Below are 23,045 nucleotides of genomic sequence, written 5' to 3' on the forward strand. Positions count from 1 at the left end.
CCTGTTCACTCTCTTCCAAACTCCACTTTAAAATTTCATCCAATCTTGGAGTTCCCAGAGCAGGTTCCTTTTATTTTAAAGAGGCTTTCAGAGTGTCGTCAGCTACAGTAACACTACTAAGACAATAATGCTGTATTGTCCTGTGATTATTCTAACCCGGCTGCGAAGCTGACCACATTTAAGTGTCATTTATAATAACTCGCCACATTTATGACAGAGCCATGGGCTCATTGGGAATGCACACAATTAATTAACCCACAAGACATGACATCCAATCCCAGGAACTTCTCTCATGGAGGCTTGGGGAGGCTGCAGGAAGACCGCACAGACTTTAAGGGTGGGATTATCATGGTGTTATGGTATTGCCTCTCTCGCTGGACGAAGTGGAGATGGCTAGGGTCTGATGTCCATCTTTACCTAACTGAGCTTGGAAATGGTTACTGATTTAGGTCTCTCTGAAAACCAGCACCATGATCCAGGGTCAAAAACTGGACAGAAATGTGCGATGTCTGGCTTCACAGCCAAGCCTTATCTCCTGCTCCCCTCTGGCAGAAAAAAGACTAGAAGAAAGGAGAAGAAGGAGAAAAAGAAAGCAGAGACACATAATTATCAACGAAATTTAGGATCATCCACACATTCAACCCAGATAACAGAAACTAAACTGCCTTTGGGGCCTAAATTATCTTGGTGGTTACTTTGGAAGCTAATTCTAAAATTCCCCAGGTGATCATGCAATTTTATGCTACTGGGCCCCTAGCATCTGACAGGGTATTTCATGCACTTCAGTCAAATGTTAAAGCATAGAAAATAAATGGAGACTTGAGCGTGGTGCAGAGATAGGGCTGGCGGGAGGAGAGCAAAGGCTCATTCCCTGACGTCTGGCCGTCTCTGCCCGGATCCGTAAACCCACAGCCTACTTCATCCATCTCACCCTTCAGCCTGGGTACAGTGAGTCGGCCTCATTTGCAGAGACGCATTAGAATTTAAACCTGCTCATACAGTGAATGTGTAGCAGATTTATCATAATTTCGAACCTGCCTCTAACCAGCTGATCAAAAGGCAAGTTTCTTCTTTGAAGATTTTCATTTGTAAGCTTCACTGCCCCAAATCAAAAAGGGCAATGGTACAGACTCCCAGGACCACAGTCTGCATTTCTAAGGCAAGCGCCTTCAAGTCCTGGAGCATGTTTTTCTATTTATAAATGGGTGTGCTGTGTGTCAACGTATACCCTGATGCCTCTTTTCGGTTCACAAGATTTGCACCACATATGAGGACTATGTTTTGGAGGAATTTTGTCAGCCTTTCAGAGTTTAGTTTTAACCTGAATCTGCTCTTCTTTCTTCCCCCCAGACTTTCATACAAAATCCAAAGTGAATGCCTCCGAAGGGGTCTGGATGGGTTTTACTGGATCAAATGGTCCTCTCACAATAAAGAAACAGCACAGAGATTTACTGAGTGCATTAAAAAAGAATGGCTTCGTGGCAGCCCTGGTAGAATCACACACTCATAAAAAAGAAAAACAAAAAAACGTTTTGGCCAGCCATGCTTTTAGAAGAGTGAGTGGTGATTTTAAAAATGGTGGGTTACTTTTTAATTTGCCAGCTCCCCCATTCTTGACAGCATCCCTTCAGGGATCCAGGTTGGAAACCAGATGGGCATGCTAGATATTTCTGTCTTCACCTCCGTAGTCAACACATGACAGATACTATCACAAATCTGTTTTTTCTTCTCTGGAAGACATCTCTCACAGATTCCCCCTGGTTCTCTGTTTCCACGGCTCCCCTTCTAATCTGGGCCCTTCACCGACTCACACACTCACTTGTTATTGCCAGAGTCTCCGGATCAGTCTCCCTTGTCTCCTGTCTCACTTCCCAATCTATCTTCATCTTTAATCAATTAGCGAATAAATATTTATGGAGCATCTACGAGGTAACTGACACGATATCATGTCATAATTTTATCGTATTATAGTCCCGCTTATGAACTCAAAGCACCTCCCTGATGCCAAATTAATCAAATTAAACCTCCTGCCAGATTTCCAGGCCATCCATCACCTGGGCCCGCTCTACCTCACCTACTATTTTCCGTGGCTCTTCCGCCGGCATCCTTCCCCTCACCAGCTGAGCTGCCCATTGCCCTTCATCTACCCTATTAATTCTTGCCCCTCACCTTCCCTGCTGTCAGTTTCTCTGCGTGGAACACTTCTCAGCCCACTCCTAGTTCATTTTCTCTCCATCCTCCCAGGACTGGGTCAGCCTGGGACCTTCTCCACTCAGTCATCGTCAGCTTCTCCAGCCCTTGGGGGTTTCCCCCTTCTCTAAACTCCGATAGCCCAATCCCTAAATTGCAATCCAGCATCTCTGTGTGTTTTCTCTTGGAAGAGCAAAGAGCAATAATAATAAAATAATAATAAAATATCTACTTTAAATTTCCCATAGACTATGAAAAAAGGTACCATCATCATTATAAACATTATCAAACGCTTCTTATAGTTGAAAGAAAGGAGGCTCAGGGCATTGAATCTACCTTCCCCAAAGCACTCAGTTAGCAAGGGTTCAGACTGGAACCCAACTTCCTAAACCAAATTCAGGGCTTTCTTCATTGGACTGCTCCAACGCCAGCGGGCCCTTAAAACGAGGAGCTCTTACAACTACCAATCAAGTTTCCTGATCCAGGCGAACAATGACCCTGGATGTATAAAGTTTCAATGAGTTATTTGTGTCAAGAAGGGACAGAAGCAGGGAATTGTGTTGATAACGCATGAAAAAGAAAACCTACCCCAAACTGATAATCCGCTCTCATCACTGCTGCCCTTCTACACCAGAGTCCCCAAACCTTTTTCAAATCCCCACTGAAACTCATCTTTGAAGACCCCCCCCGCCTCCATCCCCCGCTATGGTCCCCTTGGCTGCTAAGACGCACTCAGATCAGTTTCTTTTTTTTTTTTTTTTTTTGCGGTACGCGGGCCTCTCACTGTTGTGGCCTCTTCCGTTGTGGAGCACAGGCTCCGGACGCGCAGGCTCAGCGGCCATAGCTCACGGGCCCAGCCGCTCCGCGGCATGTGGGATCTTCCCGGACCGGGGCACGAACCCACGTCCCCTGCATCGGCAGGCGGACTCTCAACCACTGCGCCACCAGGGAAGCCCTCAGATCAGTTTCTTGATCACACATCTAAGTGCTGACAAGGAGAGAGGCCTGGGGTGGGCCTGCTGAATTTTGAGTTCCTGTATCAGGAAAGACTCAAATGGAGAGCCAAGTTTGCATGAAACAATAAAACTTCCTACGACCTTCAAAAGAAATACACCCGCGTGTGCTGGTGAGCCTGATGTGGATAAAAATAAAACAGCAACAACTGCTACCCCAAACCTTGCCAGTGTCTCCATCACCGGGCTTCCTTGCAGATTTCAGCAGCACCCAGGTGGGACCTGACTCAAATTGTAGCTCATTAGCACCGACGGAGAGAAGTTTAAGGGAAAGTGTGTCATAAACAATGGCAATCCAGGCTTAAGCGGGAGAAAGTGACCTTTCTCCCTTCCCTAAAACAAATCGCTGTTTCGGGCCACGCTTGCCTGTTTTACTATTACTGGTTAATATGACTGGAGGCCGAAGATGCAGCTGTGACCCTGGGAACGGGCTCCAGAGTCAGGCTGAACCTAATCCCTCATGTAATGAAAAACCTATTTCTATTTCTGAGGCCTCACTACTCTTCATACTGAAGAGCCTTGTGCCTGTCACACATTTATTGAAGCTTATTACTCATCGAGACAGCGGGGCCCAGTTAGTATTTGGAATTATATTTTAAATCACAGTTTTTCTCTTATTTATGTTAGGATTCCAAGGCTATGGTGAAAGCATGTTGGTGTTACTCTTGATGCGCTTTCAAGCGCATTAAAGCCCCTAGCTGAAATTCTTTTCTACACAGAGAACCTTTACGCATATGTGGAAAATCTTCCGTCAAGACACTGGGGTCACCCCTGTGCGTGAGAACCTCAGGACCCCCACGCGATCACAGGGTTCTGGGGAGAGATTTTCAGTCTCCCCACTCAGCATGAGACTAATCTCCCCTGGGCCACTGGCTTTACTTCCCCCTCTCACATCATGCTCTTTTCTTTGGCTTTCGAAGATAAGTGGATGCAGTCCCTGAGAACGCTGGGGACGGGGCTGGGAACAGATGGGCTAGAACTGCAGCCTCGTCATCCAGTGGAAAAATAAGAACCGGCTTAATCTAAGGCAGAGGATTTTCTGAACTGACCATGAGGCTTGAGCTTCCATTTATTCACTAGGCCAGCAGTGAACATGGGGTTGTTTCCTGTTCTACAGAAGCCAGAGAAAACGATAATTCTCTCTAGCTATTCATCTGGCCTCCTGCATCCTTTATCTTCCCAGGAAAAAAATGTATATGCCATATACACTACAGTTGCTCTAAGGGAGGCCTCCCCATGGTTTTTCTCTCTTGTGCATGCTTGCTTTTTCCCGGGGCGCTTACATTTTTCTGCCTCTGTCATGTTTTTCACGTGCTTTGCCATTGGGGTCTGCCCCCCAGTTTTTCACGTGAAAGAAAATCAGCCAGAGTTGGATCGCGTTTGCACGATATAAAGAATCCTTTCCATTTCTCTGCAATTCACACCTAGTAACTTTTTATGTCTGGACTGTTTCTTTACATTTCCACCAAGAGAGATTCTAGATCAGCCAGGCCCTGGAAGAAAACCCCTGTGGTCTATCCGACCCGGTACATGAGTTTTGAAGGATGTGAGAACAAGAGCCCATTCAGTCTAGCCCATTCATTCAATCTTCTCAATTAGCCAGGTTTCAGTGTGTTTGTTGTGTTGTGTTGTTTTGTGACGTGGCAGGAAACACAGGCACGGTAAGGCTTTTAGTTAGGGAGGAGGCAGCAGTAGTGTGTGGTGAAGAAAGGATCACAAAGGGCGTGGGCAAAATTAGCAAGGGTACTCAGACATGCAATTATGAGAAGAGTTCAGGCTGGGCTTTCCTGTGATCTCTGTTTTCTCTTTTTTCTTCTTCTTCGTGTTTTAACAGCATTCTCCCTGGGTGGGGTACATAGCTTGTTTAGTAAATCCCTTAGTCATACATACATGACAGACAATTCTTTTTCTTCCTTTGAGATAAATTTAGTCACAGATATTTCAGGTCTGCTCTCCAATTTTCCTCTGACATTAAAATAAGCCATCGGTATTTTCCTATGATAAGGATAGGATAGCACTGCCGGGTCAACTGACCTTTCGAAAAGGCTTTATTCCTGTCAGTTTTGATGAGAAGAATAAAATACCATGCAATTAGCATCTATATCCCTACAAGAGAAATAGAGATATGTCCTCCCAGAAGAGGCCCCAGCCTAGGCAGCACTTCCACCCCAATGACCTCCACCTAAAGAACCAAGGTGGCGGTGCACAAGAGTTGGGAAAAAGCCACAGATGGGCAGACTAGTACATTTTTAAAAAGCCTAAAATTAAATTAACTGTAATGTATGTATATTCCTTTAAAAAAATTAAACTTGACAGAGCAAGCTAAATCTGGACTTGTCCCAAGGATACTTAAAGGTGGAATATGTATAGAGAGGAGAGGAGAGGAGAGGGGAGGGGAGAGGAGGGGAGAGGGGAGGGGAGGGAAAGGAGGGGGGAGGGGAGGGGAGAGGAGGGGAGAGGGGAGGGGAGAGGAGGGGAGAGGGGAGGGGAGAGGAGGGGAGAGGGGAGGGGAGGGAGAGGGGAGGGGAGGGGAGAGGGGAGGGGAGAGGAGGGGAGAGGGGAGGGGAGGGAGAGGAGGGGAGGGGAGGGGGGGAGAGGGGAGGGGAGGGAGAGGAAGGGAGGGTAGGGGAGAGGGGAGGGGAGGGGAGGGGAGAGGGGAGGGGAGGGGAGAGGGAAGGGGAGGGGAGAGGGGAGGGGAGGGGAGAGGGAAGGGGAGGGGAGAGGGGAGGGGAGGGGAGAGGGGAGGGGAGGGGAGGGGAGAGGGGAGGGGAGGGGAGAGGGGAGGGGAGGGGAGAGGGGAGGGGTGGGGAGGGGAAAGGGGAGGGGTGGGGAGGGGAAAGGGGAGGGGTGGGGAGGGGAGGGGAGAGGAGGGGAGAGGGGAGGGGAGGGGAGGGGAGGCGAGGGGAGAAGAGAAACAGGAACATTCATATCCGAGCAGATAAAAGCAAACATTGTGAAAAAGCAAACCTTTAGAAGCAGGATTGGAAGTTGGTTTCCTTAAAGTCACACCAAATTTACATGTCAAAACAGTTCATTAAAATGTGCACATAATAGAAAGTGTTTCTGACCAGACTATTCAGGACAGTGTCTGGGGGAGTAGTGGTGTGTGGGAATCATTTACACACATGCCAACTAGAAGAGGTGAGCTCCGGTCCCTTCTCTTGCACTGCCCCACTCTCTGTCCCCATACCACCAGCCAGGACTTGGGTAAGTCGTGAGTGGCTATCAGCCTGGGCATATCCATGTCCTGTCCTAGACCAAGACCTGCCCAATGAGGAATTAGGAAACTCTCCTAAATGTTGGAAGTTCATAAATCCATTGAATTGGACTGGGAGCTAAAATTGAAGGGTAACCTCAAATAGTCTCTACTGGACCTTTTTTTTTTTTTTTTTTTATTTACACCATGAAGATTACAAACTAAGGCAAAGAAAAGATCTGATCTAAAAGAGTTCTCCTTCCTCATGCTGATTTTTGATCAAGATCGAAAAGAAGACTTTGGAGAATGCCCTCACTTGATGAAAAACAAATATCCTTGCCCTCTGGCTTCAAGGGTTATTCCAAAGACAACACTCTAAAGACAAAAGTGATTTTCCTAACCCCCAACTTTCAATGCTGTCCTGGGTACCAATACCCACATTCATTCTTTCCATCTCTTCCGTCACTTGCAGTAGCAGAGATGGTAGCAGAATTACATGGATATCAATTAGACACAAGGGAAGATAAACCAACCTTAGTGAGAAATGATTTTGTAGGAGGGAGGTGTTTTGAGAGGCCCCCCTTCATACACTGTATTTGAAATATAGATTGATGTTCATCATTGAACACATTACTCTCGTCTATTAGGCAAGAGCCTACCGTGTCTATAAATTCAATTTACTTTACCATGGTAGCGTTCTGGTTTATTTGGATAAATGTCAAACTGTCTACTGTTATTTATCTAAGTAGCTCATGAGGGAACCAAAAGTCTAACGATGTAAGATGAGGTGGTGCAACGGCACCTCCAAGCAATTCTCAAGGATAGCTCTTCATCTCGTTACCTTGCCTGGATGTACTGCTTGGAGAAATTGTGCAGAAGGTTATGTGTAACTTGGTATGCTGGGTGTCATTTTCTCACCACACTGTGTCTTCTAATTGTGCCATGTTTTATCCTGCTTGATACATGGCTCTTCACAGTTTGCATTGCTAGGTAACATTTCTAATTATTCTATTCACAGCTTCTTCTGCCTTGTCCTTACTTCTCGCCTTCATTTCATCCCACTCGTTTTAGGATTTATTCTTCTTTCTTTGGCTCTTCACTTGTCACTGCTGTGGTCCCACAAAGTGTAAGCTTTTTTATTGGGGAGGCTTATGGTTGTTAAAGTAACTTCAGGAGGAGATAACGCCTTCACTGGACAAAACCAAACTGCATAAAAATGGACACGAATCTCCTCAGTTTCTTATTGTAAAATGGCTAGACCATTCCACATTTCTAGGGGAAGAAAGGGATAGCTGAGCACTGATTCATACCGACGAGTTGATACCAAAGCTTTTTAGTATAAAAGCTTCTGTTCCCTGTTGGATCTGGGAAAAACTGAAACTCAGACGCCTCTATCACTGTTTTATGTGTCTGATTAACATCATGGCACGCGTTGTGCAAAACATAACTTACCCAGGCTCTAAGCTTTCCTACTAACTGTACTATTTTATGGGGCTACTTATGAGACTCTAGGTCTAGGAAAAAATTTCAAGTAAAAATGTCCTAGAATCCGAGGCTCGTCAGCAGATTCCAACATCCAATGTGACCAGACGGTAACTCACCTAAATAACATTTCTTGCCCAATGGAAAAACATAAAATTAATGTAATAAATTTAATAAATTTTAAATTAATATAAAATTAATAATACATGAAATTAATATACAAAGTTATACGAATTTTCTTCATGGCAAAAAAAGTCTTTACCCCACAACTCTCTTGAGATTCAGAAAGTCTACAAATCAGCTTATGAAACACATGTACTCTAATTTAGCTAATACCCCAGAAGTCAATGTTTGTAAAATTGGGGGCATAAGGGAGCCTTAAAGCCCATTTCCAAAATGCATCTAACTCAAGGGCACACTGAACTTCCTTGAAAGATGTCCTCTTGTTTATCATGGTCTGAAGAACAGAAAGCATTTGACACACTGCCTTTCCCTGTGGAATATGACCAAGCCTAATCTAAACTTCATTAACATGCCTCTAAAACGCTCATGGTGTAACGTAAGTAAGCAAACTGATAGAACTGCATCATGACTGCAAAGGCCAAAGCAAGGCAATATACCTTTCTTTTACAAAGATCAGAGTCCCTAAGGGGAGTGCCAAACATGTTTGCACAAATCTTCCCGTAAATGACCTAACTCCAATGAAAACCCATCCCAAGGGAAGGACCTTCCCTAACCGCTGTGCAGTACTGACGAAAGAAACGTAAAGACTGGAGGCAAAGCTCCTCCCTTCTCATCCATAGCTCTGATTTTCAGAAAAAAAAAAAAAAGAAAACGCCTTTGAAAGATGATACGTATTATATATCGTATACCTTCCTTTCTCTCTCCAAGAACGGAGGGTATTATTTTCCTCCGCAAAGCTCTTTTCTTATCAACATGTAGCTTAGGACTATTTTCTGAAACATTCTGATGTTTACGTATTTATTTAAGGCTAGAAGTCAGTAAGATAAAAAATGAAATTAGTGGAACATGCAATGCATTATCCTCTCTTTTATGGTAATATTAAATATATTAATATAGTTGATGGACCATTTGCTCTCCTAATGCAGAGTATCTTATTATGAGACATCAATTTCATAAAAGATTTATTTGATGACAAAAGGGCTCAGGCCAAAATTCCGAGTGTCTGTTCTTTACAAACAAGTTATGAATTTTGTCTAAAGGCATTTTCCATGAAGGACACAAGAAGTCTGGTTTAAGGTGACCTCAAGGGAAATACGAATGTTTTAAAAGTTTGCTTTGGGGTCAAGTTTCCGAGCTACACTGCTAAACAGGGCATTTCAGAGCACAAAAGATTCTGTATGGCTTGTGTACACAGACCTAATTCACCATATAATGGTTCCCTTCTCTACTTGCTGCCTTGTAGCAATTGCTTTCATTTCTTAGCACATCCTCATTTACGGAGAAGCAGCCAGCCGACTTTCAGATTTATGCCATTATTTGCTTCTTCACCTTGAACTCCAACTGAAGCCTGCTACACTTTTGGAATGTGAGTGCCAAACGGTGGTTGTGTGCCAGACACAAGCACTTCCCAGTTTCACTCAGCTAGCTCTCTTGATTTCAGGGAATCACAGGTTCCTGCTAGAGGGTTTCAATGTGGTACTTACACAGCCCACCTAACTTAACTGTTCCTTTGCCTAAACACTTTGTAACTTGGAGACGCAATTTGGGAACAGAGGCAATGACAACATCAGGGAGCCAGCAACTTCCCTTGACATGCGGAACGAGTAAAACTAGAAATCAGGGATTCTGGGTACTTGACAAATGCCCTCCACACATGGTTCAACTCAGCCCTAAACCTAATTAGCGTTCATTAACTCAACAAATATTTACTGATTGCTTACAAGGTGCTAGGCACTGTTTTGAGGATACAATGACCCAGGGACCTGTTCTAGGCTTCTCACTGGACCTGCCCTAGGAGTATGGTAACCAATACAATAATCACATCACTCCTTCTAGTTAAGCTTTTATTGTATGCCAGGTACCACCATATTTCACCAGTTCTAAGATTCAAATTTTGTTCACATTTTCACATCTCTGGAATCAGAATGCTCCTTCAAAATTAGTGTTTTCTTACAACTGAGGCTGGTCAGGCAGCACACTGGTCTGCTGGTGTGACTGTGGACCTATGTATACACAGGGTCGTATATCAATTCAGGTGGTCTGTGTCTACCTCCTTCTAAAAATACATACTATAAATGCTAAGGAATCATGCCATATTTAACTGATAACCTCTTCTCTCCTTGGGGATACGAACCATAATGACACTTCTCATACACGATGACATATTGGATTTGAAGAAAACTGTATGCACGTATCATCTCAGGGAATACTTGAAGCATCTCTACAAGGTAGGAGTTATCCCTGTTTTCTTGTATGGGAAACTCAGGTGCAGGGAGATTAAACAGCAAGCCCATAGTCATATGGTTTTTAAGTATATACATCAGAATTTGAACCCGGGTCTCTCGGACACCAAAGCCCAAGTATGTACTTTCCATTACAACAAGCTGTTTCTTTTGTAATTACCCAGGCAGGGCGAGAACCTCTGCAACTGTGTTATAGGTAAAATGTAGGATGAAATAATACCTATCTACAGTACATTCAAAGCTGTGCCCAGAATCTTAAATCAGGAAACAAGTACAAATAAATGAACAAATGAAAGACTTAGGAAATGGGGATCTGTGCGCTTGGTGACCCCCCTAAGTGAGCCAGACAAATAAACAGAGTGTGTGGAGACAGAGACAACAATGTCTCATTACTGCTTCAGGACCAATGACTACTAGAGAGAGAACTGCTACAGAGGAAGTCCAGGACCGAACTGCATGGTGACTCAAGGGACAGACAGGTGGTGGACACTCCATCCTCACCCACCCGACACATACGTCATGGAGGCACGAAGTCCTGGGCTGGGAGATGATAACAGTATCCCATTTCCTTACTGTGGTCCTTGGGAACCTGGGGTATAGCACTTACTCCCTCCTTCCTGGTTTTGCATTAAGACACTCTATTAAGTTGGAACCGAAAATTGCATCCTCATTCTCACCGATCAAGTCCACCCAGGAGGGTGGAAAGCCCTGTATTGGCCGACCAGCTTGATTCCTTATTTCTTACTATTTTTTTATTGAGGTGTAGTTGATTTACAATGTTGTGTTACTTTCAGGTGCAAAGTGATTCAATTATATATACATATATATATTTATATGTACATATCTATTCTTTTTCAGATTCTTTTCCATTATAGGTTATTACAGGATATTGAATATAGTTCCCCGTGCTATTCAGTAGGTCTTTGTTGTTTGCCTATTTTGTATGTAGTAGTGTGTATGTGTTAATCTCAGACTCCTAACGTATCCCTCCATCTGACCCCTGACTACTTTGATTTCTGATGGGCACCTTGGGGAGAAGAGCAAAAACACTTCCGTCCCCTCAGCAGAGGAACTCATCTTTTCTGAATGTCGAATGTGAGATACAAATGTTGCCATGTGGTGGCTAGGTGATGAAGACCTAGCTAAGGACTTAACTGACTTTCCGTAATAAGTTGACAGACACTCTGAAATCAGGTATACAATTAGGAAATGGCAGTCCCACTTCCAGAGACGCACCAGTGTGGAGACACTGACAGGACTTTATTATCTGGTTAAGAGCACATGAGCATATCTATTAGATAAAAAGTCTGCTACTAACATGGAATGGATAACACAACTGGGTCCCCTGACTTAACTTGTGGGCAGTTCTCTTTTTCTCTGTGTGGACGACTGTGAGGTTGGACCGTCTGGGGCCGGGGAATTGGGTGGAAATGTTATTTGCCGGATTGTCCAGACATCATCATTAGCATTTTGCCCTTTAGATAATGGGAGATAAATATATAATCTGGAATTCATACAGGAGGGGAAGGTTTAGTGTTTCTCTGGATAGTCAAAGAGCAGTGAGTCTGAAAGAGAGAGCTGACATTTTTCCTAGGCTCTGTCCTCATGAAGGATGCCAGGTTAAACTGACTGTTCTCATCAGTTTCTGTCATTTTCTTTATGTTTCCCCCCAAACCTGCTCTATTCAGCAAGATGGGAATACACAAAATAGCAGCTGAGAACGCAGGATTCATCAGCTGTGAGTCTCAACACATCAATTTCCAAGTGTAGCAACTTTAAACACATTGTAGGCTTTTAGTTTCCATAGAAAATAATCTCTCATTGTTTTCAAAAGAAACTGAAAGCACCCCAAATTACCACACTTTTAACATCCTGACATGTTGATGGCCCGCGTTCTTCCCAGATCAAAGTGAGAGTGGCAGAAGACAGAGCAGTGAACGGCTTACTTAAAACATAGTATTTCATATTTGGCAGGAATTACTGTAGTGAAAAGAGACAAGGTGACTTTCTAACACACACACACACACACACACACACACACACACACACACACACACATATATATTAGTTTGGCAGGGATCTGAAGAGCTAAAAACTAATTTAGGATGACACAAATGCTCTTATCTTTCTCTCTGCCACCCTTCCTTTCCCAGTCACGTGAAGAGTTTTTGACAGAAGACTTGTTTTTAACTCAGGGGTGACGGTCTGAATCCTGTGTCATGCTGAACTGTTCTGTTGACGCTCATCTTAGAATCTGGAGGATTATCTGGATTTAAACAGCAAAGTCATACACTGCAAGCATCTTTCTTCCTTGATGGGGGGTAGCCCTGCAAGAACGCTGGTGCCTTTTAAGGAAATGAGATCTAGCCCATGTTAACCTGGGACAAGAAAGCAATGATGTCATTCAGGGACCCAGCATTGTTACGACCCGTTAGAAAACCTCAACAAACTAGGCATCAGGCACTGAGTCATCTTTAAAAACAGGCAATGGTTTTGCAGAGACACCTATGGTAACTGAAGATTGAGGGCAAGTGAGTATGTGGCAAAATTCCTAGGCGATTCTACTCCATCCATGAGTTGGGGCAGTGTTTCAAGCAGTCTGTTGAGATGGAAATTTTTATCTTATAGAAAGTTTTTTAAAGAGAAAAGGAACTTGCTTTTTCTACTTTTGGTTTGGGTCAAAAATCAGATGTAATTATTCATTATGTAACGGGATTGCAGGCAATCACCTGCTCCGTTTACAGTGGACGTATGTGTGGCCTCTTAGCCAATTTGATAGCATTATGTTTTTGATTGTTTGTTTTCTTTTCTTTTGATAAAGGTGGAAACACTCTGAAAAGGTGCTCTTAGGAAAACAACAGTAATACAATCAGACGGGGGTTGGCAAACGCTGGCAACGGCACATGGAGTTAGGGGAGAGTTTTATGTTTTAAACAGTTGAAAAAAATCAAAAGAATAACATTTCATGACACAGGAAAAGTACATAAAATTCAAATTTCTGTGTCCACAATTAAAGACGCCTGGAACAAAGCCATGTGCATTTGTTTACACACTGTCTGTGGCTGCTTTTGAATTACAACGGCAACGTTGAGAAGTTGTAACAGACTGTTTGACCCACAAACTCAAAAATATTTACTATCTGGTTCTGGACAGAAAAAGTTTTCTGGTCTCTGTAATAGAAGATATTTGGGAAAGCAGAAATACGAGGACAGGTTAGGAGACCAAGGAGATGTGGCTTCTGTACACTTCGTCAGAAGACGAATTCAGGAAGGAGGGGAACCAACTACTCTCCCTTGCTGATAAGGACAGAATTAGGTAAGGTGAATTGATGCTACAAAAAGGATGACTGAGGTTTTATGCAGTATTTGGGAAATATGGCCAACTGTGATGTTTAGTAGAGAGCAGTCAAGGGAAGGATGTTAGACGAGGCATCAGGAGACCAAGCGTCTAGTCCTGGCCCTGCAGCTAACTAGCCGTGTGACTTGAGACCCTCTGGGCCTCAGCATCAGTTCTTGTCAAACGATTGTAATACGCCAATTTCATTTTCTGCCAGAGTGTATGTTGGGGGCTGGGGGTATGGTTCAAGTTTAATAGTAATATAAAAGTGCTTTAAGTGGAAAAGCGTACAGTTCTAAACAAATAGAAGACGCTAACCAGTTACTGTATGTACCCTATAAGGATAAAAACATGGTAGAGTTGGCATAACACAGGTGAGAAACACTACGCTGGTTACATGATTTAGAAACTTAGGGATCCAGAGGGGTTTCTGGCATTGCAGGCAATGACAGTACTTGAGCTGCCCAAGGATAACAGACAGCTTCCTGAGCAGGAAGCTCTCTTGCGTTTCACAGCCAAATTCTTCTCAACCCGTCTTCCCCATAGGAGCCATTTGGGCCAGGGGCTGAGTAACGCACAAAATAGTCCCCTAGTGGTTTGTGCAACTTTTCAGAGGAATTCATTTGAGGATGTTTTGTACACTGGGAGAATCTGGCATCGGGAGGATCTGCTGGAAGAGTGTATCATAAAAGATCTCTGACCTCAGCTGTGTGAACAGGAACTGGGGGACCTCTCCTGAGCTGGTAAAGAGGCTCACGTCTTCCAATTTGCCAGAGGGCTGGTGTTATGCTGATTTACACCCACCCACAGGCTGGGTCTACGGAAGAATTTGTCATGGGGCTGAACGTTTCCAAATTGCTCATTTCTGGAAAGACTTCATGCGGGTTTCAACATGCAAGGAAGATCATTTGGCCTATTTGTTGCAGTTCCTGGCAGGCCTGAACCCAGTGCCTGTCCATAAATGTCCTGCGGTAGACGCTTCAATTTCAGGACCTGTCATGTTCCAGTGGAACACAGGGTCGTGTACAAGCTAGTGTGGGCTCAGGCCTTAAACACTTCGGCCTCCTTAACAGGAAGGCTTTGATTTTTATGTTGTCCTTCTGTTCTCCCTGATGGCTTGTCTTCTAGGTAGGCACAATCACGTGTTGCTCCTGACGGCACTTTTCTCTGTGTTTTCGATGCACTGTTTGTGTCCCTGCAGCTCCGGAATAAATAATATACTGCCTTTCATCTTTAAAGTGATTTATACACATTAATTAATCCTCACCATACTCTGGAGTTTCTGAACGTTAATAACCATCATACTCCCAGGTTTTACTTAGGAAACCAAGACCCAGAAAGAGAACAACTTTGTTAAAGCTAAGGAGAAAGGCATCCCTGGGGTCACGACCAGTCCTCCAGATCGGGACCCCTCACCATACTTGCGGACCCGTCATCACCTCTGGAGAGTAGCCCTGTAGCCCTCTATGCACCACCACTACTGCTGGGTGAATCGGCCCATTCCATCACTCATTTTGAGTCATAAGCAATTTTTCAGTACTCCAGGGTCGAAGCATAATCTTACCTAAAGCATACATAATAGGAAGTGATGGATTATAAACTAATAAGCCATCCTAAGATGCTCGGGTCCAGCTTCCAGTAGCCTCCAGACTGAGGATACATATGTTTCCTAATCCATCATTTACAAGTTACACACCCAATTAAACCATTAAACTCTCGCTACAGGGTTTTCCATGATCACCCTACAGAAAGCTATTATATTTTAACTATCAAGCTTGATAACTCAGGCACTAGCCATCTATCCCTCTCCTGCGAGTGCAGAAGGAGGTACACAAGGGACGGTATTGGCAGAGGCAGGCAGTGCCTCAAATTTCCATATTTGGGCCTCTCCATGGTGCCCACCGGCCCAGCAGAACAATAAGCCTGAGAGGTGAGCTCATGGACCCTTTTTGAAGTTTCTGACACAAAGCTGAATCATGCCAGGACCCCAAAGGCATGTTCAATTTGCTTCCACCAACCCCTCCCCTTCTCCTCCCCAACAGCTACCTGGGGAAGCACACAAAACTACCTTTAATGATACAAAAGATTCCACTCAAGTGATTGAGGGTGCAACAGATGCCCTTCCCCCTCCTCGAGTCAATCCATGACTCCATCCTTCATCAAGAGGTAAGTGAGAAGCAGACATGACCTTCAACTAGGGGTGTGTGGGTATCTGACCTCAGCCCACACGTAGAGCTGGGGTTTAGAGCACAAAGGTGTTTGCAAAGCCCCAGGTAAACATGGTGCGTTTCCCTGGAGTGTCAATTTTCTTACTTCTAGAGGCCATTCCTGAGAGATGCAACTGATGAGGACTGCAAAAACACCTTTTTCTCTATTAAGATGAGCATAGCAACATTATGGGAGAGAGTGAAAACCTCGTATCAGTTCTTGGCCTGTCATGGTTTGCCTTGGGCAGGGCCCCAGATCTCTGGGGGAGCACAGTCCCCCTCCTCTGCCATCAGGCAAGCTTGGGCACAATGGTCTGGGAAGTTCTGGGCCAGCTTATTCTCTTGCTGGCTGCCGGAGGATGAAGGAAGTGTGAGAGAGAAGGGAGGGCTTACACTGGGAGAAAGGGCAAAACCAGAATGGTTAGGGTTGGTTTTTATTTTCCCTCTTGGAAAGAGGAAGGGTTTCAGCGTAAGTGTTACGAGCTGATTTAGAGCCGGTCTCTTTCTGCTGCTGGGTTATAGGTTTGCTTTGCAACGCGGCACAGCCAAACTGGAGAGGCCTGACAGAGCGGCCCTGAGACCAAGCCAGAACCACCAAGTGTTTTAAATCAACTTTAACAAATGTCACCGTGGCCTCGGCCCGGGCCAGGAGACCTGCCGCTCGCAAGTTCAGGTGACAAAGTAGCAGTGCTGAGGGCACCTCGTTGCGGCCAGGAGCTGCGAGCAGGCTTTGTGTCTAGCCCAGGATGCTCAAATGCATGGGGCACCCTGTCCCTGAACTCTTGGCATCTGCTGCTTCCCATAGTTACAAGGCCACATCCCACGGATGCAAATCAGCATCCCTGGCATTCAAAGAAAGACACCCCAGCAACTTCACCAATCTGTTTTGCTTCACCCCAGCAAACTTCACCAAGTCATACCCTGAGCTCCCACCCAGAATCACAGCTGGCGTGGGAGGTGCACCTGACTCAGATTCAGCAGCACGTGGGATGAGACTTGAGGCTACAGGGACAGAGGCAAAGGAGGGGACTTGGGCAAGATCCACTGGGTCTGGGTGACCTGATTCCCTGTGAAGACCTGGTTGGGTGCTCTAGCCTCTCTATCCTGTTTCTGTTCTCCAGCTCTAAAAATCATCTAGCTGCTTTGGCTTTCCATCCAATATGATGTTCTAGGCATGCTGATTTGCTTTGCTTCTTCTATTTGGTTTTTGTCTGAAGTTAACCAATGCTGCGTGAATGTCAGAGCAAAGACCTGGGTTAAAATCCAAGATGGAGGAGACCAGAAGGCTACTTGAGGAGTGAGGGATGGGTTGGCAGGAATGACAATTTTCAACTTATCTCCAAGAGAGAATACAGTAAGGATGCTTAATTTCACTTCTGATAAATGTCATTTAGAATCATGAAGGAGAAACTCATCAGACTGAAATGGATTTCAGGAGGAAAAAAGCACTCCCATCCATCACTCATTTTTACATCTTTCAGGAGCCAACAAGCCAACGGTACAGACAACAGAGGCCCTCTACATTCACAAGTCGGCGACATGGCCCCCACCTGCTCACAGCTGCCCTGACTTACCTATGAAATACGCCAGCAGGATGGCCAAGACGAGGGCCGCGGCGATGGCCGACAGGGCGGCGCATTTCCAGCTGCAGTATTTGGAGGGCTTCTTCAGCTTGAAGGCCTTCCTGGAGAAGGTATTCCGGGGCAGCAGGCGGGGTGGTGGTGTGTAAACGGTTCCTGAGGTCAAAGGGTATCCCGGAGAGGAGCTGCTAAACAGGGGTGTGCTTCCCGAGGACGTCTTGAAGAGGAAGTGCCTGTCAGGGAAAGGGAAAGGGTCAGGATCCACATCGTGGCTATTGAGGACCATCCAGCTGCTTTTTTTCCCCCACTCTGCTTTCTATAGCATTAATATAGTTCTGATTATCTACCCAACCGTGTCATGGGCAAAGGGGCGAATGTTACATTTGATGGTGACATAAACTAATTCCATAAACTCACATCATTTCATGTTTTCACATATACCTCTGGATTTTATCTTCCACAATAATCCTGCAACATATGCAAAGCAAATATGGAAACTGAGTTACTATTGCTCACTCAGAGATGCTGGCCATGATATGGTGAAGATGGTGCTGAGCTCTATCAGGTATTGGGGCCTATTATTTAAAGGCACTTGAAGAACAGACTTGTGGTTGCCAAGGGTGGGGAAGGGGTAGGGGAGGGAGAGGGGAGGGATAGATTGGGAGTTTGGGGTTAGCAGATGCAAACTATTATATATAGGATGGATAAACAACAAGGTCCTACTGTATAGCACAGGGAACTATATTCAATATCCTGGGATAAACCATAATGGAAAAGAATATGAAAAAGAATATATGTATGTATAACTGAATTGCTTTGCTGTACAGCAGAAATTAACATTGTAAACCAACTGTACGTCAATCAAAAAAAAAAGGCACTTGAAATATGTTGTCACAACTATTTACAAACTAAATATTATAATATCCCCATTTAAGATATGAGAAATCAGGCTTGGCAAAGTCAAGCAACCGTTCAAGGATTTAAACCCCAAGCTCTGTCTTATACTGAAGTCTGTGCTCTTAAGTGTCATCCTAAACTGTCTCTCTTGAGCCTTCTTTCTGGGCTGTTTTCCCCTTTCACTTGCCTCCTGTTCTGAGACTACCCCTCTAGGTCATTTTTTATTTTCCGCATCCTTTTTTTTTTTTTTTAAATTGAAGTATAGTTGACTTACAATGCTGTGTTAGTTTCAGGCGTACAGCACAGTGATTATATATAAACATACATATCTATATGCATGTATATATATTCTTTTTCAGATTATTTTCCATCATAGGTTATTACAAGACACTGAACATAGTTCCCTGTGCTATACAGTAAATCCTTGTTGTTTATCTATTTTATATATAGTAGTGTATATCTGTTAATCCCAAACTTCTAATTTACCTCTCCCCCACCCTTTTCCCCTTTGGTAACCGCAAGTTTGCTTTCAAGATCACAATTCTTTCTTTGGAAATATCTTTGTCTGCCAACTGAACAAGGTGCCCCTTATCTAGAACTATGGTATGTCAACAGGATAATGCGCTGTACTGTTGACCCTTAATAGAATCCTTCCTCAGGGGTCAGGAGCCTGTCACTCTAAGGACACATCAAAGACCATCAATTCTCCCACAATAGATTTTCTCCCTCTTATGTGTGCCATTTCTGAAACTTCAAAGGTGCCGTGCCACACCTTGTTTAAAATGACTCGCCTTCCGGAAAATATCTAGTGGATTTCAAAGCACGGGTTCAGTAGAGTCTAGAGTCTGACCACGTGGAGGCTGGGGGCTGTGTCTTAGTTTGTTCCTTGTTCATTTTTATGGTCCCAGGACCCAACGCCAGTTCAGCATGTAGGGGCGACTTGAATGAATAAATGAAGCTCCCTCATTGTTTTACGAATTTACTCAGTTTCAATTCTAAGATTTTAAAATGTTATACAGGTATTTCCTTTCCCTTCAAGTTTTCATTAGGTGCAATTATATTTATGGACCACACGCACTATGGGTCATAATGCTAAATGTTTTACTTGAAACTAAATCTCACGGTGACCCTATGAAGTGAATACTATTTTTACCTTAGTTTTACAAACAAGAAAACCAAAGCCCAGAGTTAGCATGCGGTGTCACTGGGCCTTAAACTCCGGTCTGCCTGACGCTAAAAGCTCTAACGGGACTTACTATACCACATTCTCCTTGCATATGGTGGTTAGCAGGCTTTCCCAGTGGGATTCTGAGGCAAGATCGCTGTCCTTACAAATATTTGTATCTTGGCTGCTTCCAGATAAAACTTTGAAAGTATTTTAATTCTTTTTTTTTTTGCGGTACGCGGGCCTCTCACTGTTGTGGCCTCTCCCGCTGGGGAGCACAGGCTCCGGACGCGCAGGCTCAGCGGCCATGGCTGACAGGCCCAGCCGCTCCGTGGCATGTGGGATCTTCCCCGACCGGGGCACGAACCCGTGTCCCCTGCATCGGCAGGTGGACTCTCAACCACTGCGCCACCAGGGAAGCCCCTGAAAGTATTTTAATTCTTGACAAAGATCAAAGGAGCCTGAGATCATTAACAACCGTGTCAGAAAATGAGTATCTGATTAGTGAATTATTTAGCATGGCTAACATCAAAATAAACAACCAATACTTAAAACTTTATTTGTGGGGGCTTCCCTGGTGGCGCAGTGTTTGAGAATCTACCTGTTAATGCAGGGGACACGGGTTCGAGCCCTGGTCTGGGAGGATCCCACATGCCGCGGAGCAGCTAAGCCCATGCGCCACAACTACTGAGCCTGCGCGTCTGGAGCCTGTGCTCCGCAACAAGAGAGGCCACGACAATGAGAGATCCGCGCACCACGATGAAGAGTGGTCCCCGCTCGCCGCAACTGGAGAAAGCCCTCGCAAAGAAATGAAGACCCAACACAGCCAAAATAAATAAATAAATTAAAAACTTCTGATGTTCAGTGGAACTAAAAAATGGCATTAAAAAAAAAAACAACTTTATTTGTGCTATAAGAATGTTCAATGATCTGAACACAGCCAAGAGGTTTGATTCTATAAGTAAGGTTTGTACTCCCTGTCCAATAGATGTCTTTGAATGCTCCTGATAAAAAGAGCCTTTGGAGGAGGAGGCAGTAGGCGTTGTGTCCCAAGGAGGCACTTTGGAGCAAGATTCATCTAGGTCGGAGTCCTGGCAGTGCCATTCCTGGACAAGGAAGTTCATGTAAGTTACCTGACGCTGCTCTTGACAGCCTCCATTTCCTCATGGGTAAAATGGAGTAAAGTGGGAGTAAGAATAGCACAGGTTGTTGTGGGGGATTTCACACCATCACGTAGGACAACCACTTAACCAAGGGTGTGTTTCATCGTAAGTACTCGATGCCCTACAAACAGCATTGATTCTTAATTCTTCAGAGAATATAAGGAGGCTGAAACACGAGTTCTACATTTAAAGCCTGACAAACGTTGAGCAAACACCTGAAGAGTTCTCCAGATCATAGATAATAGTCCACTGCCTTATAATTAAGCTAGAACATATACACACCAGAAAGCCAGGGTGGTGGAAGAACTCTGGGATTTGACTTAGAACTACTTCAAGTTTACTTCTTGGACAATTCTCCAAGAGTGGGTAGTAAAAACAGGGAATCAAACTTAGAGGAATATACGGACATTGTAAGCCGTCATTAATGAGTGTTTACAAATATACGAACACCAGTTCTCACTCCAACAGAGATCTCACCCATTCCCCTGGCTTCAGCCATCACTGATGGGGCTGGAGTCCCCAGATCTCCATTTCTAGCTCAAGTTCTTTCCTGAGACCCACATTCCAATTGTGTATTGGGCATGTCTTCCTCTGCCTTCCTTAATTCTCTTGAACAAGTTGCAACCAAACACAGACTCTTTTCCTTCCCCTCCCCAATCACACTCCTCCTGACTCCAGTCGTCTAGGACACAATCGTCATCTTTACCTCCTCCTTTCCCTCATCTTCTCCTACACGATGGGTTAAAGATCCCTTTCATTTTATTTCTGAAAACTTCTCCCACCAACCCTCTCCTTCATCCCTCTGCTACTTCTCTTCCCAAACCACAAATTCCATCACGCCCTCACTTATAAATCCCTAGGGATTCTCCAGTACTTAGAAGAGGAAACCCAAATCTCAATACGGGACCACACTCTTACAACCACTACTCAGCCTTTTTATCCTCGTCTCCAACCTTATGCTTCCAGCTCCCATGAACTCCACACTTCAGCCACACCAAACAGACACAGTGCTCCGTAACGAGTCTGTTCATGCCACGGTGCCTTTGTCGATGATGTGTAATGCTTTCTGGAATGGCTTTTCTTTTTCTTTCCCACCCATCCCACCCCACCCAACTCCTACTCACCTGCCAACGACCTCGGAAACCTATTCCAACCTTCCCCTCAAGCCCAAGCACCCCGTCACTTTGTGCACCCAAGAAGCTATTTATATACTTGTTTATATATGTGTGTGTGCATATATATATAAATGTATATACAAACAATACTTATATAAATAATATATAACATATTATATACTATGTTATGTTATGTAAATATGTTTAACGTGTCTGTCCCAAACCAAATTTACACTTGACAGCGGTATTACTATCTTGGTACTTCCAGAATCTAAACAGCAGGGCCACAACATCAGTCACAGTTGTGGACAGAATCAATAAAGTGAAAGCAGGAATGTTTTAGCAACATGAGAGAAATCACAAGATGAAGATTAAGAAGTTTAAATTGACTTTAGTTATTTTTTAATGCACCCATTTATAAGAAATAATAGAACAATATGATTACTATTTCTTATATAGTAAGTCTCCTACACACGAACCTTCAAGTTGTGAACTTTCAAAGGTGCGAACACGTGTTTGCCTGTCCAATCACGTAAGTTAGTTCACGTGTCTCACGTATGTTGTCACACGCGTGCATCCTCTACGAGTGGTTGTGCTTTTGTGTACTTTACTATAAAATACTGTAGAGAGTACAGTGGTACAGTATCTTTATTTCAAGCCCAGAACCTGTGCCATCCATGTCAGGCGTGAGTGAAATTGCAGCCTGCCCTCCGTCTCCTGTTGCTGACGATCCTTCAGCTCCACCATCTCCCACCTCCTCTCCCTCCTCCAGTCAGTAACTCTCCTTGCCTGTTCACTCGATGCCAGCCCCTGTATGCCAGCTATTGTACTGTACGACTGTACTCTTCAAGGTACTGTACCATAAGATTAAAAATGTTTTCTTTTTTTGTGTTTTTTTAATGTATGATTTGTGTGAAAAGTATTATAAACCTATTACAGTACAGTACTATATAGCTGACTGTGTTAGTTGGGTACCCAGGCTAACTTTGCTGGACTTATGAACAAACTGGACTTATGAAAGAGCTCTCAGAACGGAACTCGTTCGTATGTAGGGACTTAACTGGGATTGCTTCATGATTGCTTCATGAGATCCTAACACTGTTCCCTTGACAATCCAATCTATTTTTCATACTTCCTTCTAAAAAGACAGTCAGATTATGTCAAATGTCATCACCATCCCCTTCTCCAAGAAAGAAGGAAGGAAGGAAGGAAGGAAGGAAGGAAGGAAGGAAGGAAGGAAGGAAGGAAAGGAAGGAAGGAAGGAAGGAAGGAAGG

At 44.3% G+C, this 23,045-nt stretch overlaps 1 protein-coding gene across 9 annotated transcripts in view; it reads right to left on the reverse strand.

The window, feature by feature from the left end:
- The window catches only part of TENM2 (teneurin transmembrane protein 2), a 714,433-nt gene that overhangs the window by 270,690 nt on the left and 420,698 nt on the right, over positions 1-23,045 (reverse strand). For all 9 annotated transcript variants that reach the window (XM_067732909.1, XM_067732913.1, XM_067732908.1 and 6 more), the window contains one exon: positions 17,425-17,663. In XM_067732909.1, the coding sequence (XP_067589010.1) occupies positions 17,425-17,663 (239 nt within the window). The remainder of the gene's footprint in view (positions 1-17,424; positions 17,664-23,045) is intronic.

The sequence above is a fragment of the Pseudorca crassidens genome, chromosome 3 (genome assembly GCF_039906515.1).
Source record: "Pseudorca crassidens isolate mPseCra1 chromosome 3, mPseCra1.hap1, whole genome shotgun sequence".
In the NCBI taxonomy this organism is placed as follows: Eukaryota; Metazoa; Chordata; class Mammalia; order Artiodactyla; family Delphinidae; genus Pseudorca; species Pseudorca crassidens.